The sequence below is a fragment of the Dipodomys merriami genome, unplaced genomic scaffold, assembly GCF_024711535.1.
Source record: "Dipodomys merriami isolate MVZ:Mamm:240054 unplaced genomic scaffold, mDipMer1.0.p SCAF_106, whole genome shotgun sequence".
Classification (NCBI taxonomy): Eukaryota; Metazoa; Chordata; class Mammalia; order Rodentia; family Heteromyidae; genus Dipodomys; species Dipodomys merriami.
In genome coordinates, this window is record NW_027202338.1 from 114,795 (window position 1) to 129,667 (window position 14,873).

The 14,873-nt window shown below is 55.2% G+C and overlaps 2 protein-coding genes across 4 annotated transcripts; one reads left to right on the plus strand and one right to left on the minus strand.

Annotated features, from left to right (window-relative positions):
* The first annotated feature begins 699 nt into the window (after positions 1–699).
* LOC138812289 (26S proteasome non-ATPase regulatory subunit 8) lies at positions 700–9,420 on the plus strand. Of its 2 annotated transcripts, XM_070000321.1 has the most exons (7): positions 708–1,359; positions 3,146–3,218; positions 3,371–3,473; positions 5,270–5,435; positions 6,387–6,487; positions 8,072–8,183; positions 9,187–9,420. In XM_070000321.1, the coding sequence occupies exons 1-7, from the start codon at positions 997–999 to the stop codon at positions 9,322–9,324; spliced, it is 1,056 nt and encodes a 351-aa protein (XP_069856422.1). In that variant the 5' UTR covers positions 708–996; the 3' UTR covers positions 9,325–9,420. The 2 variants fall into 2 exon arrangements, with proteins under 2 accessions (XP_069856423.1, XP_069856422.1); XM_070000322.1 differs by lacking the exon at positions 8,072–8,183 and having other exon boundaries at positions 700–1,359.
* Positions 9,421–10,070: 650 nt separating this feature from the next.
* LOC138812315 (gametogenetin-like) lies at positions 10,071–13,754 on the minus strand. Of its 2 annotated transcripts, none has more exons than XM_070000323.1 (3): positions 13,532–13,754; positions 10,881–12,848; positions 10,071–10,244 (listed from the first exon to the last, which is right to left on the minus strand). In XM_070000323.1, the coding sequence occupies exons 2-3, from the start codon at positions 12,827–12,829 to the stop codon at positions 10,127–10,129; spliced, it is 2,067 nt and encodes a 688-aa protein (XP_069856424.1). In that variant the 5' UTR covers positions 12,830–12,848; positions 13,532–13,754; the 3' UTR covers positions 10,071–10,126. The 2 variants fall into 2 exon arrangements, with proteins under 2 accessions (XP_069856424.1, XP_069856425.1); XM_070000324.1 differs by lacking the exon at positions 13,532–13,754 and adding an exon at positions 13,224–13,488.
* Positions 13,755–14,873: the final 1,119 nt, after the last annotated feature.

A 14,873-nucleotide genomic window follows, 5' to 3' on the forward strand; every position in this document is an offset into this window, starting at 1 on the left:
GGTTACCTCCAAAATAACCAGTACAAAAAAGGGCTGGAGGCATGGCTCAAGTAATTGAGCATCTGCTTAGATGCTTGCTAAGTCCTAAGTAAAATTCCTACTACCAAAACAAAACAGTAGGTATTATCAGCAGACAGCAGCAAGCAGAAGAAAGAATATCAGGGATGGAGGATAGGATTGGAGAAATACTGCACTCAGAAAACGAAAGGGGGGGGGAGATAAACAAGTATGATTGCAAACTCCACTAGCACCTGGTAGGTCAAGAGACCAAAAACAATTTTTTTGGTGGGTGCCGGTACTTAGGCTTGAACTCAAGGCCTGGGTGTTGTCCCTGAGCATTTTTTGCTCAAGGCTAAGGCTTTACCCTTTGAGTATCAATTCCACTTCTGGCTTTTTGCTGGTTAATTGGAAGTTTCACAGAGTTTCTGCCCAGGCTGGCTTTGAACTGCGATCCTCAGATCTCAGCCTCCTGAGCAGCTAGGATTACAGGCGTGAGCCACCGACGTCCAGCAAGACTGGGTAGTTTTTAATGCAGTTTTCACTTATTTCTTTTCTTTTTTTTTTTTTGTCGGCCGTGGGGCTTGAACTCTGGGCCTGGGCACTGTCCCTCAGCTCTTCAGCTTAAGGCTAGCGCTCTACCACTTGAGCCACAGCACCACTTCCTGCACTTATTTGTATAAACTTCACTTTTGTCCGTAGGCTTAGATTTAAATTCCACCTGCGGGTCTTTGGAAGGTGACTGTCTTATCTAAATCCGTCCATAGAATGAGACTGATTGATCTGTCGAAGTGACTCCCATCGTTCTCGGCTTAGAGAAGGCTCTCCTGAAAAAATGGAACTTTCATGGTAGAAACTGTCCGGAACAGCACAGGTTGAAGCCACGGCGGCCATATTGATTACTGGCGTGAAGTTGTGAGAGTGTGGTCCTTTTCAGTTAGGGCAAACCGACTTCCGGGCACCATTTTGAGTGACAGTGAAGGCGGAGCCCTAACTGACATGTTCATTAAAGGCAGGACTCCCAAGGTCCCGCCCCGAGGGCGCCGGCGCACCACCCGCGGTGAGCGGGATCAAGCAGCCTTAGCCACGCCTCCGACTTTAGGCTCCACCTCTATGCCCCACTTCCGCCGGGAGAGCGTCTGTAGGCGTCGCTGCCGTAAAACAAGCCGGCGGTTTGCCGCATCACGGAAGATGGCGGCCACGACGGTGAGCGGAGCCACCGGCGTCTCGAGCTCGGGCCCCGCCGCGGCGTCAGGTGCGGTTTTGCAGGCTGCAGCCGGCATGTACGAACAACTCAAGGGCGAATGGAACCGCAAAAGCCCCAATCTTAGCAAATGTGGGGAAGAGCTGGGCCGCCTCAAGGTAAGGGGTCGGCGGACGACTGGACGAGGGTAGGGTCACCGGAGAGGGCCTGGGTTGGTGCGAAGGGGGGGTCACCGGAGAGGGCGGAGGGTTCGGAGCAGCCTTGGAGATGCGGAGGAGCGCGAGAGTTGGGCCGAAGGCAGCCCCGGGGGTGGGCTGGGGCAATGATGGTTCAGGGTTACAATTTTGATAATCCGGAAGCCTTATTGGTCGGTGGGCAAGAATAGGGTGGGGGCGATCGTGATGGCGAGTTCCAAACACGACCGAGGGGGAGAATGAGGTTTCGATGATGGGATAGTGCAGGGCATGTGGGGTTAGGGACCCAATCGGACGGAACCAAAAGTATACGGGCACCTGTGGCTCACACCTGTAATCCCAGCTACTCAGGAGGCTGAGGTCTGAGGATCGTGGTTGGAAGTCTCCGGTTAGCCACCCCCTAAAACACACACACACAGACACACACACACAAAGAAAATTACAATCTTATATGGGCATTTGTTATGTGTGCAAGCCCTGTTCTTAGGGTTTTTTTTTTTTTTTTGGTCCGTTGTGGGGCTTGAACTCTGGGCTTCGGAGCTGTCCCTGCGCTGTTCAGCTCAAGGTGAGCACTCTACCATTTGAGTCATAGTGCCACTTCTGGTTTTTGAACGGTTAATTGGAGATGAGTCTTGTGGGGACTTTTCTGCCTGGGCTGGCTTTGAACCATGTCCTCAGATCTCAGTCTCCTGAGTAGCTATGACTACGGGCAGGGGCCTGTGCCCACTTGGACCAGTTCTTTTTTCTTTTTTGGGGGGGTCCAGTCGTGGGGCCTGAACTCTAGGCCTGGGCGCTGAGCTCTTCAGCTCAAGGCTAGCGCTCTACCACTTGAGCCACAGCGCCACTTCCAGCTTTTTTCTTTTTGCTTATGTGGTGCTGAGGAATCAAACCCAGGGCCTCAGGCATGCAAGGCAAGTGTTCTACCACTGAGCCACCTTCCCAGCCCCTGGACTAGTTCTTTTCTTTCTTTCTTTTTTTTTTTTTTGGTCAGTTGTGGGGCCTGAACTCTGGGCCTAGGCACTGTCCCTCAGCTCTTCAGCTCAAGGCTAGCCCTTTACCTGTTGAGCCACACAGCACCACTTCTGGCATTTTCTGCTTATGTAGTGCTGAGGAATTGAACCCAGGGCCTCATACATGCAAGGCAAGCACTCCACGACTGAGCCACCTTCCCAGCCCCTTTTCTTTTTCTTTCTTTCTTTCTTTCTTTCTTTCTTTCTTTCTTTCTTTCTTTCTTTCTTTCTTTCTTTTTTCTTTTTTTTTTTTTGTCAGTCGTGGGGCTTGAACTCTGGGCTTGGGCGCTGTTCCCGCACTCTTCAGCTCAAGGCCAGTGCTCTACTGCTTGAGCCACAGCGCCACTTCTGGTTTTCTAGTGGTTTATTGGAGATAAGAGTCTCACGGACTTTCCTGCTCGGGCTGGCTTTGAACCGTGATCCTCAGATCTCAGCCTCCTGAATAGCTAGGATTACAGGCGTGAGCCACCGGTGCCTGGCTCTTTTCTTTTTCTTTTTGCCAGTCCTGGGGCCTGAACTCAGGGCTTGGGTACTGTTCCTGAGCTCTTTTGCTCAAGGCCACAGTGCCACTTCCAGCTTTTTCTGTTTATGAATCGAACCCAGGACTTCATGCATGCTAGGCAAGACTCTACCACTAAGCCACATTTCCAGCCTGGACTAGTTCTTTTAATAAAGCAGTTTTATGTCACTTAAGTGACATTTTTGAAATCTCATCTTTTTTTTTTTTTCTTTCCCATCAGCTGGTCCTGCTGGAACTCAACTTCCTGCCTACCACAGGGACCAAGCTAACCAAACAGCAACTCATTCTAGCCCGTGAGTGTTACTGGCACTGGTGGTGGTGGTGGTGGTGGTGGTGGTGGTGGTGGTGGTAGGGTGCTGAGCTGGTGTCAAGATAGCAACAGCAGCAGTGGTAGACTGGGGAAGGGACCCCAGCTACCCCTGAGGGCCCACTGTATCACTCACAGGTGACATACTGGAAATCGGGGCCCAGTGGAGCATCCTACGCAAGGACATCCCCTCCTTTGAGCGTTACATGGCCCAGCTCAAATGCTACTACTTTGATTACAAGTGAGGATGGGTCCTGCCTGAAACGGGAAGGGGAGGGGGTTATGTGGCAATTAATTTATATCTGGTGGTGGTCTAGCCATGCAGGTCATCTTTTACTTGGGAACTGTTGTCCCCAGAGGCTGAAGGATCATAAAGTTGTCTTGGAGATCTGAGGTTGGGGTTGTATGGCGCAGTTGCTGTAGATGTTAAGTCTGTCTCCCTTTATCTACTCCCATACTATTCTCTTCTCTCCAGTATGGCCAAAATCACTGTTTACCTTCTTGTTTTGTTCCTGTGATTCTTATACAAGAACCAGTAGGATCCCCCTCCTCACCTCTGGAGGCCCTACTATCTAGGCCTATAACTTGTGGACCTCTTGCCTCTGCTTCTCAAGTGCTAGGATTATGTGTGCCTGGACCAATAGGATCTCTATGATTCTAAAGTTTTTTTTTGTTTTTTTTTTTGTTGTTGGCCATGGGCTTGAACTCTGGGCCTGGGCACTGTCCCTCAGCTCTTCAGCTCAAGGCAAGCGCTCTACCACTTGAGCTACAGCGCCACTTCCGGTTTTCTGGTGGTTTATTGGAGATAGGAGTCTCACGGTCTCTCCTGCCCGGGCTGGCTTTGAACCGCTATCTCAGCCTCCTGAGTAGCTAGGATTACAGGCGTGAGCCACCAGCGCCCGGCTGATTCTAAAGTTTGACTGTATTGATCCTCTACTTAAAACCTGTCATGTTCTCAGTGGCATTCAGGCTTAAGACCTAAATCTCTTTCAGTGGCCTCCATTGCTGTCCTTGCCCTCACCCATCGCACTCTATCCTTCATCCCACCCTTAACCTTCTGCCTGTACCTTCCCTATCCAGCCCTCTCTTCCTTTGGACTGTGAGCTTCCTGAAAGCAGAGAGGATACTGTCTTGTGCTGCTTTGTCCTCAGCACTGCCTAGCACAGGACAAGGCCCAGATTAGTCACTCACTAAATGTGTGTTGGATATAAAACTAAATAATGCAGCACGAATTTGACATTAAGTTTGGGTTTGACTTTACCTTTCTTTAAGTCATCTTTTTTTTTCCCACCTGTCCTGGCCACTGTCCCTGAGCCCTTTTTCATTTTTTTTCTTTTTTCTTTTTTCCCCTTTTTCTGTTTATGTGGTGCTGAGGAATCAAACCCATGGCTCATGCATGCTAGGCAAGCACTTTACCCGTAGGCCACATTCCCAGTCCAAGTCTTAATTTTTTTTTTTTTTTGGGGTCAGTCATAGGGTTTGAACTCTGGGTCTGGGCACTGTCCTTCAGCTCTTCAGCTTGAGGATAGCACTGTACCACTTGAGCCACAGCCCATTTCTGTTTTTTGGTGGTTTATTGGAGATAAGAGTCTCATTGATTTCCCTGCCTGGGCTGGCTGCCTTTGAACCACTATCCTCAGATCTCAGCCTCCTGAGTAGCTAGGATTACAGATGTGAGCCACTGGTGCCCAGCCCAAGTCTTAACCCTTAATTAAGATTCTTAATATAATCTTAGTACTTAATAGAGCTTATTTGGGGTAGGTAATCTTATCACTTTACCTGGGTTAGGTCATGTTATTCATTTCATGTATACTTATGGATCCCAACTCTCTGCTATGGACACTCTGGGAAATAGTCTTATGTCACTTCTGTGGTGTGAAGTTGCTTGCTTCAATGTGATTTGTGACATTTGTGTTTCTCTGGACCTCAACTTCCTCATCCGAACCTCCTTAAACCCTTATTAGGGCTGGAGCCTGAGATCAGGCACCTGATTGGCCTGGAAATCCTTCTTACCTGATTCCCCTCCCTGGTTCACAGAGAACAGCTCCCCGAGTCAGCCTACATGCACCAGCTCTTGGGTCTCAACCTCCTCTTCCTGCTGTCCCAGAACCGGGTGGCTGAATTCCACACAGAGCTGGAGCGCCTGCCTGCCAAGGACATCCAGACCAACGTTTACATTAAGCATCCTGTGTCCCTGGAGCAAGTGAGTCTGGGGCAGAGGCGGGGGAGGGCCTGGCTGAGGGAGCTGTATGAGGACAGACATTGGGAGGGTTTCTCAGAGGAGCTGTTGGTTTCCTCATCCTCATCCCACAGCCTCATTCACATCCTGAGCCCTGGCTGTGTGACAGGCACTGGGGTGGGTTTGCAGACTAAGAATCAGATAAAGTCCTAGACCTTATAAAGATGGCAAGGAGGAGAAGAAGTAGACAGTGAGCCAAAAGAATGAGTAAATCTGTGTGATCTGTCAGATGCCAGGAAAAAACTTAGTAGGAAATGGTGGAGACTCTGGGAAGGGGTGAAGATTTCTGTGGAGTGAGATCTGAGGACCAGAATGTGAACCGTGGTGAGAAGTGAACCATGGTCAATCCAAACAGAGGGGCCTGTCAGTTTTAGATGATCGAAGGCCAAAGTCTGCTGTGTTTGAGGCACAGCAGAGAGGACAGTTTGTAGAGTGAAGCGAACAGGGCCTGGGAAGAAGCCTCAAAGCTGTGTGAGGAAATGGTTTCTCTAGCCCAGGTCCCTGAAGGATGTGACTTGGGAGTGCAGGTAGGTGGCAGCACAGTCCAGCCTGGATCTAGCCTCGCCTCCTATCACAGAAGAGATAAGAGATAATGGGAACCAGCCTTGAGCTGGCTGGGAGAGCACGTGTGTGTGTGTGTGTGTGTGTGTGTGTGTGTGTGTGTGTGTGTGTGTGTGTGTGTGTGTGTGTGTGTGTGTGTGTGTGTGTGTGTGTGTGTGTGTGTGTGTGTACGCACGCACGCACATGTGCGTCCATTTATGTGCAGAGCTTCCTGAAAAGAAGAATGTCACCTGCTACGAATGGGTGACTGTATAGCAAAGGGTGCCTGGCAGCATGGGGACTGGGGTTAGGGGGTGTACAGGAGTTCAGGGAGGTCCTGTGCTGTCTTTTCACCCTCTTCCTTCTCACCTGTAGTACCTGATGGAGGGCAGCTACAACAAGGTATTCCTGGCCAAGGGGAACATCCCCGCTGAGAGCTATACCTTCTTCATCGACATCCTGCTCGACACTATCAGGTGAGGGCTGGGCCCATGGGATTCAGAGAGAGCTTGGACTTAACGTGAGTCCTGTACTGGCTGGTTATGGCCACGTGGGCTGGGCTGGATTCCTATCCTCCCAGTTCCAGTAGGACTGGAGTGGTGTGGGCAGCGGCCCCTCTCTTGCCCAGGCTGTTTATATATAGAAGGGCAATTTGTGTCAACCTTGAGCCAGGGTATGACAGACAGCTCCACAAGGAGGGCCATCTTGCCTCTGAGAAGTGCTGTGGACATTCGTGGCTTTTCTTTGTGCATGTGTTTGCATGGACCTAAGCGTAGTGCTTAGGTAGAGTCACATCCCCAGCCCTCTAAGGCATTTTTCATTATGAAGGAGTCGTTAATGTGACTGTCCATACCTGTCTAGAGAGGGACTTGCCTTTTACACTTTTGGCTTGCTGGTGAGTTTGGTTTTTTTTTTTTCTTTTTGTCATCAATCGTGGGGCTTGAACTCTGAACCTGGGTGCTATTCCTGAGTTCTTCAAGGCTAGTGCTCTACCACTTGAGCCACAGCATCACTTCTGGCTTTTTCTGCTTATGTGGTGCTGAGGAATCGAACCCAGGGCCTCATGTGTCTAGGCAAGCACTCTATATCACCAAGCCACCTTCCTAGCCCGGCAGCGTTTTTTTTTTTTTTTTGTCTTTTAAGATATTTTGTGATGTCTAAGCTGACCTTCAACTTACCATACTACCTCTGCCTCCTGAGTGCTGGGATGGATATAGGCATGTTCCCCATGCCTGGCCTTGCTGTTTACTTCTGTACTGTTCATGCTCCCCAGTCAGTCATGGGGCTTGAACTCTGGCCCTGGGTGCTGTCACTCAGCTCTTCAGCTCAATGCTAGTGCTTGAGAGCCACAGAGCCACTTCTGATTTTCTGAGTGGTTTATTGGAGATAAGAGTCTCATGGACTTTCCTGCCCGGGCTGGCTTTCAGCTGCAATCCTCAGATATCAGCCTCCTGAGTAGTTAGGATTACAGGCGTGAGCCACTGGTGCCTACCCATGCTACCTTTTGATGGGTCTTTTTTTTTGTCAGTCCTGGAGCCTGAACTCTGGGCCTGGGTGTTGTCCCTCAGCTTTTCAGCTCAAGGCTAGTGCTCTACTACTTGAGCCACAGCGCTACTTCTGGCTTTTTCTGCTTATGTGGTGCTGAGGAATTGAACCCAGGACCTCATGCATGCAAGGCAAGCACTACCACTGAGCCACCTTCCCCACCTGAAGTGTGTCTTACTTGAAGAAATTCTATCAGGTTAATCTCAAGCTGGGTTTCAGGCAGCCTGAGGCCCTCATGCCTGGGTATGGGATTCAGAGCATGTACCTGCTCTGTTGCCTCCACAGCCCCAGTAACCAGATCCAGAGTGGGTTCCCTGAGGCTCTGCCTGGCTTGGTCTGTGGCTCTCGTCAAGTCCCTGCCCATTTTCTGAGCCTCCATCAGTGAACTAGGGCAGTGACAGGGCCAGTTAGCCATCAGTGCTAACTGGCAGGGTCAGAACCAACCTGAGTCAGGCGTGGGAGGACAGTCTGAGTGGCTGTCAGTGTTCAGTAATGAGAACTCATCTTCCCTCTAGGGATGAGATTGCTGGGTGCATCGAGAAGGCCTACGAGAAAATCCTCTTCACTGAGGCTACCCGGATCCTCTTCTTCAACACACCAAAAAAGATGACAGACTATGCCAAGAAGGTGGCTGGGGTACAGGGCAAGGGGCTCTGGAGCCAAGGGTTGCACTCTGTCAGCACTTCAATGAGCAGTGGGGTGGTCTAGAGGAAATTGGACTGCCAAGGGTTCAATTCAGACCTCACCCAGGTTGCTAAGCCTCTCAGAGCTTCAGTTTGTCTATCAATGGAAGGGATAAGTTTAGCTTAGCATCTGGCACCAGGTGAAGGGTGCTCTCTTCATATTGGCTTTTATCCTTATCAGCATTCCTTTAGAAGTGGCAGCTTTTCCCCATAAGCCTCTGCTTCATTTGGTTTGGAACATTTGTGCAGGTACAGTACTGGGTACACAGTTACCCTGGTGTTTGGAAATAGGCTCAAGAGCAGACAGCTGGGCACTAGTGACTCATGCCTATAATCTTAGCTACTTGGAAGGTCCAGAGAATTGTGGTTCAAAGCTAACCCTGCCAGAAAAATCAAGCGGCTATCTCCAAAGTAAACAGCAAGATGCTGAGTTGGAGGTCTGGCTCAGTGGCAGAGCACCTGCCTTGCAAGCAAGCTGAGCAAGCACCAAGGCCTTGAGTTGAAACCCTAATTTGTTTATTTTTTGAGCCAATCCTGGGGCTGGAACTCAGGGCCTGAGCACTGTTCCTGCACTTTTTGCTCAAGGTTAGCATTCTACCATTTGAGCCACAGTACCACTCCTGGTTTTTCTGTGTATCTGGTACTGGGGAATCGAAACCAGGGCTTCATGTATGTTAGGCAAGCACTCTACCACTAAGCCACATTCCAGCCCACCCTAGTATTTTTGATGTCTCAATTCACTGAACTCTTAGAGCAGGCCCAGATAGGAGTATGACTAAGGCCTTGTCTCCAGCATGAAGAAATTGAGGCACAGTAAAGTTCCTTGCCAGAGTTGTGGGGCTAGAGCGAAGATGAAGTGAGCATGACATGCATGAGTTGTGGCTCCATGGGGGTAGGGAATGAGTCTTTGGGATCACCCTACTTATCTTTGAAACCTCTTTCTGCAGCGAGGATGGGTCCTGGGTCCCCATAACTACTACAGTTTTGCCAGCCAGCAGCAGAAGCCAGAAGACACTACCATCCCCTCCACAGAACTGGCGAAACAGGTCATTGAGTATGCCCGGCAGCTGGAGATGATTGTCTGAGGCCTGTGGCCTGGGCTGAACGCCCAGGATGGGCAGGACATATGTGGCTGTTCAGTCCTGGTGCAGCTGTCCTCCAATAAAGGTGGATTGACCTCACTTCCAGGCCCTTGTCTCCCCAGTTGGGATGGCGGGGAGACAGCCTGGGAAACTTGGAAGCCTGGGTTCTCTTGGGGGTTGCTAGTAATACCCCTCCAGCCTGCCTGTGTAGAGGCCATTCATTGCTCTGGCCTCAAGCACAGGCCCCCACATGTAGAGGGATTGTTCCAGCCTGCTCTGGACACAGTGCTGGGCCAGGACATCACAGTGGGTAATGTCCCAAGTATTTAAAGTGTTGACAGTGAATTAAATAATTTTTAAAATGTGACATGAAATGGACCCCATCTGTGGGCTGCTAGTGTGAGCCATCTGGAACAGAAGTTATAGGCCCTTGTGTGGATATATGCCTGCATCCCTTTTCTGAGGCGTCCCTGTGGCCTGGGACCTCTCCACCTTCCAGCTTGTTAAAGTTGAGTCCAAGCCTGGCCGAGCCATTTGTGCTGACTCAGTTCTCCCCACTGTTGCCTTGGGAGTGGTCTCTCCAGAGTGACTTGGGCTCACCTCGAAGCTTGGCACCAGACAGCACCCGTTGCTGGTATTAGGGGAGTGAGTGCCCCCTCTCCCCCAGTAGATGCTAGCTGGAATCCCCCCCAGTAGATGCTAGCCGGAATCCCTGTCACTTAAGTCCCAGTGGTGACTTGACAGGCAAGGAGGCTGGAGTTACTTTATTAGCATCGAGGGGCAAGCAAGGGCGTTGAGACCACGCTCAGTTGGAATGGGTGGTCTGCAAGTCGTAGTGCTCCAACCCAGCTACCAGCGAGCCGGCCAGCTTGATGGTGGCGACCCAAGGTGGCTCACTCAGGTGGTTGGTGGGTGTCCTCAGCCTGGGAAGAGGGAAGAATGGAGGCCTGTTTATGACCAGGTTCACCTTGTTGGATGGAGAACTCCTTTTGGGGGGCTGCAGGGTGGGGGCTTGCTTTACCCTGAAGGCTGGCAGAATATCTCTAAGGCAGAGCTACATTCGCTTAAGTACCGAAAGATGCTGTAGGTTGATGGTGGGTCCCTAGCTGAGCCCCTAAGTGTCTCGCTAGTCTCAGGGATTGTGTTCGAGAACCAGGATCAGACTAGTCGTCCAGATGAGTGGAGAAGGCCGCCCGCCACACGCAGGAACTCATGGAACCTTTGCTGCACAAGGGCTGGAACAGCAGTGCCCTCTAGTGGTCAGAGGCTAGCGGTTCCGGAGCCTGAGGGGCTAGGCCAAGGGCTCTCCTTTGTTCAGAGTTGGGGGGAGGCGGGTCCTGTCTTGTTGGTTCTGGGAGGGCAAATTTCGCCTTTGCGCCCTTAGGGGCAGGCTTAGGGGTCCAGTCCCTCCCTCATGGCCCCGCAGGGTGATTCTCAACCTGGAGGTCTGCGCCAGTGCCCTCCTGGTTCCTTATACGCGGGTCCAGCCAAGTTTGGCATGTGGGTAAGAGGGTCCAGGGGAGCGTTCCCTCCCCTCCCCGCTTCCTGACCTCCCTCACCAAGCAGACACGTTGCGCGGCAGGCGGCGATGGCGGGGCTGGTGGCGGCAGTAACACTTGCAGGGACAAGAGTTGAGCACCTGGAAGGGCGGCCAGTGGTGCACAGCGCCTTTGTTACCTGCCCCTGAAGAGGCCCCGCTGCTGCCGTCCATGGTGGAGGCCCGGTCTCCAGGTGTGCCGTCTTCGCGGGCTGCGCCTCGGGCTGCGCGGGAGCCCTTGTTCCTGCGCGTGCGAACCTTGGCGGGCGCGGGCGCGGGCGCCAAAGGTTCAGTGGCCACGGGAGCCGGAGCCGGGGCCGGAGCCGGGGCCGGGGCCGGGACCGGGACTGGGGCCAGCACAAGGGCTGCGGCTTGGTCCACGGCCAAGGCGGGGGACAGAGCAGGAGCTGGGGCTGGAACCCGGGCCGCCTCCTCGTGGCCCGGGCCAGGGGTGGGCGGGCGGACCGGCAGCCGCGGCGCGGGCTGGAGCGGCTCGGGCTGCGGGGTGGGAGGCGGCGCGGGCGGCGGCGTGGCTGGCGGCGTGGGGGGCGGAGGCGGTGGTGGAGGCGGTGGCGGCGGCGGCGGTGGCGGCGGCGGGATTTGCTGCGGGCCCGTAGGCCCGGGGCGCGCGGGCTCGCCATTGGTGGGCGCCGGAAAGATGAACATGGGCGGCGCCAGCAGCGCAGGTGCAGGCCTCCGGGGCCCCGGGGCCGGGTGCGTCTGCCCAGGTGGGGGCGGAGGGGAGCCCCAGGGCCCCGAGAGCGCGGCAGCGCGCCGTCGGGGCACCCCGATGCCTCCGCCGGCCCCGTTGAAGCGGAAGTGGCGCTCAGGGCCATCTGGGGGGCTCACCCAGTCGAATTTGGGTTTAGAGCCTGGGAAGGTGGTGTAGGGGGGCGGCTGTGGGGCCCGGGCCTGGGACGCAGGCACCGAAGGGGGACCAGGGCACCCTTCGCAGTCTCCATCGCCGCCCTCGGTTTCCTGAACCCCTCGAGGAGGTTCCCCGGGGGTCCGGGGGGCTCCGGGGGCCAGAGCCCCCTGCTTCAGGACCTCGGCATACGAGGCAGCGAAGAGTCCGCCGGCCCCGCCGCTGGCCCCGCCGGCCCCGAGGGAGGGTTTGGTGGCCAGGGGACCCGGGGGTGCCGCAGGAGACAAGGTGGGGCCCGACTTGAAGGTGACTTTACACAGCAGGCTCAGGCCTGGTTCTGAAGCCGCGGGCCGAGCCATGTCATCTCCCCCTTGGGGAGCCGCCCCTCCGCGCGCTCCGCCAGCCGTCGGGGCTTCGGGGCAGGGCCTGGCCTGGCTTTCGGGGGTGCTGGTGGCGGATGCGGCCAGAGCTGGAGCGATCCTGCGGTTCGAGGGCTGCTGCGAAGACAGCGGCAGCGGCGGCGGCGGCGGCGACGGCGGCGGTGGCAGCGGTGGTGGTGGCTGTGTCGGCGTCGGCGGCGGTGGCTTCCGAGGCTCCAGGGGCGTCGGAGGTGGGGCTGAGGCCCTCGGGACTGGGTCCTTTTCCGTTAGTTGCCGGGGCAGCGGAGGCAGCGGGCGGAGGTTCGGAGGGTCGCCTTGGCCGCGATGGCTCGCCTCCAGCAGGCCGCGGATCCGGGAAACCGCGGTACCCGTGGGTTTTCGCCACTTAGACGGCGCGGGCAACAGGGTCCCCACGGGGGGCGGGGGTGGTGTGGTGACCGTGGCCGCAACCGCCTCCTCTGGAGGGGGCGTCACTGGCGAGGGCAGTTCTAAGGTCAGGGGCAGGGGCGAGGGTGAGGCCTGGGGTTCTGGGGGTACCAGGAGTACCGGGGGCGCGGAGGTGCCCGGGAACCAGACGCCCAGCCCTCGAGCCAGGCGCATGGCTGGGGAGGAAGGGGTCACCTCGGGCTCCACCAGGGACGTCCGGCGGGAATCAGAGGCGCGGTCTGAGGCCTGCTCTTTTCGGGAGCCCCCGCCCGCGGACGGCTCCGACTGTACGTTCCCCATTTCCCACGGAGGTCTGGGACTGTAATCAGATAAATGTCTACCAGTCAGTCTGCCAAGGCTGCGGGAACCCCACGATCCCCGGCTCTTCTTGGACTTAATCTGCATTAGTCCCGTCTCAGTCCTTCCCCCGCCCCCCAATATGCCTCCTCAGTCCTGCGCTCCCAGTCTCTCTTTCCTCTCCGGTCGCCTATTTACCCAAAGCCCCTCCAAAGCCCGAGGTGCACATACTTAGGCCCCACCCCTTTCATGTACTAAGATTCCATCACAGTTCCCTTGGTTGCTTAGCTCACACCCCTACACTCTTGACCACGCCCCAGGCCCCCAGGCTAAAAGACTCAAAACTTGTGTCGTCGTCGTTCCCTCCCCCCAACCCCTTTTCGGTGGTGTCCCCTACCTTAGCCTACTAAGAGGTGACACTTTCCTCCTCAGACTCTTGACGTCTGCCTCTGCCTAACCAATACTAGGTATTCAGTTCTTACCAATCCCCCTCAGCTCTAAACCTCTTCTCATCACCCACTCTTTCTCAGGCGATCGTTTGGATCTTTCCCACTTCCCAGACAGTGGTAGATCTACAAGTTCCATTCCTCAACTTCTTTTCCCGCTTCGGGTTTGTAACAATCAGGTCTCAATAACTCAAGGTTTCCAATTCTTAACCTCGAGCTCCGTCTCGGCTCCCCGACCCCCCAAAAAGGCTCCACTCACCGACTCCTCCAGCCGACCCAAGTTCAGGCCGCGGCCCCCTAGGCCCAGGGTAGAGCGGGGAACGGCCGTAGCAGAAAATAACCGAAAAGAACACGGGGGAGGGGAGGAGGGGAGGTGCGGGTGAAAGCCAGTGGGGCGAGACTGCCAGGTTGAATCCCCAAGCTCGAGGCCACGCCCCCTAGCCCGAGGCCACGCCCCCTGTGAGTCTGTTGAAGCCCTGTCCTTAGGAACCTGGATCTCCCTTCCAAAGACTGACGTCTTGTAGTCCCCACCCCCAGGCCTGGCTTCCTAAGCCCCACCCCTTTAGAATGTTTTCTCTTTAGTCCCGCCCCTTGACTTAGCCCCTCCCCTTTGTAGTGCTACGCCCTTTCTCCTGGTCAGTCGCGCCCTAGGCCCCGCCCACTGCGAACTCCGCAGCGTAGCTCCTCCTTCTGGACCATTCACGGGCTGCGGGACTCCGGAGGAAATTGATCGCTAAGCTCTGCCTTTTTATTTTATCTGCTGGTTCTGGTGCTTGAACTGAGGGTCTGGACTCTGTCCCTAAGATTTTTCCGCTCAACGCTTTAGAGCCACAATTCCAATTCTGGCTTGGTGGTGGTTAATTCCTGCCGAGGCTGGCTTTGAGCCTCGATCCTCAGATCTCAGCCTCCTGAGTAGTTAGGATGACAGGTGTGAGCCATCGGGCACGCAGCGGCTAACTCCATCTTTTTTAGGATCTGTCTGTATCTTTCAGAGACTCCCCCGCCCTTCCTCCTTCCACAGAGGGCCCCCTCCCATAACACACCTTTGCTTTGGACCAAACCCCTTCCTCAGGCCCACCGACCCCGCCCCTCCTGATTGCACCCTTCTCTCCCCACCCTTTTCCGAACTGCTCCACCCAGCCCCGCCCATTTAGAGCCCAAACCTAGGCCACTGCCCCACTTTAGCGCCCTGAAACCATCCTCTCTCCCTCCCTGTCCCTCCCCGCCTCTTCCTCAGGGAGCCTTGGGCCTGATGGGAGTGGAAGAGTAGAGGGATCACGTCTGGATCCTGGAAAAAAAAAATGGGGGCTGGCGGGGGGGGGGGGCGGTTGTTCATTGTAGCCAATACCGGTCTCTAGGACCCAGCGGGCCTCGCTCTGCCTGCCTCGCTCTTACCCCTCCCCCACGCCGCCCCCCCCCACCGTCTTCCAGGTTCCCCCTCCCTCCCCCCAGCGCCCCGGCTCCCGGTGCCCGTCTCTAGCGCCGCCCGAGCCAGCGAGGGAGCCGGAGAGAGCAGAAGGAGGAGGAGGAGGAGAAGGAGGAGGAGGAGGAGGAGGAGGAGGCCGCGTCGCCGCCGCTCGGAGCCCGGCCGGAGCCTCCCA

Excerpts from the sequence above, each read along its gene's own strand:
- LOC138812289 (XM_070000321.1), top strand. The coding sequence starts at position 997 with ATGTTCATTAAAGGCAGGACTCCCAAGGTCCCGCCCCGAGGGCGCCGG. Across the intron at positions 3,474-5,269 it reads TGCTACTACTTTGATTACAA|AGAACAGCTCCCCGAGTCAG; the intron begins GTGAGGATGGGT and ends CCTGGTTCACAG. Across the intron at positions 5,436-6,386 it reads ATCCTGTGTCCCTGGAGCAA|TACCTGATGGAGGGCAGCTA; the intron begins GTGAGTCTGGGG and ends TCTCACCTGTAG.
- LOC138812315 (XM_070000323.1), bottom strand. The coding sequence starts at position 12,829 with ATGGGGAACGTACAGTCGGAGCCGTCCGCGGGCGGGGGCTCCCGAAAA. Across the intron at positions 10,245-10,880 it reads CCGCGCAACGTGTCTGCTTG|GCTGAGGACACCCACCAACC; the intron begins GTGAGGGAGGTC and ends CCCTCTTCCCAG.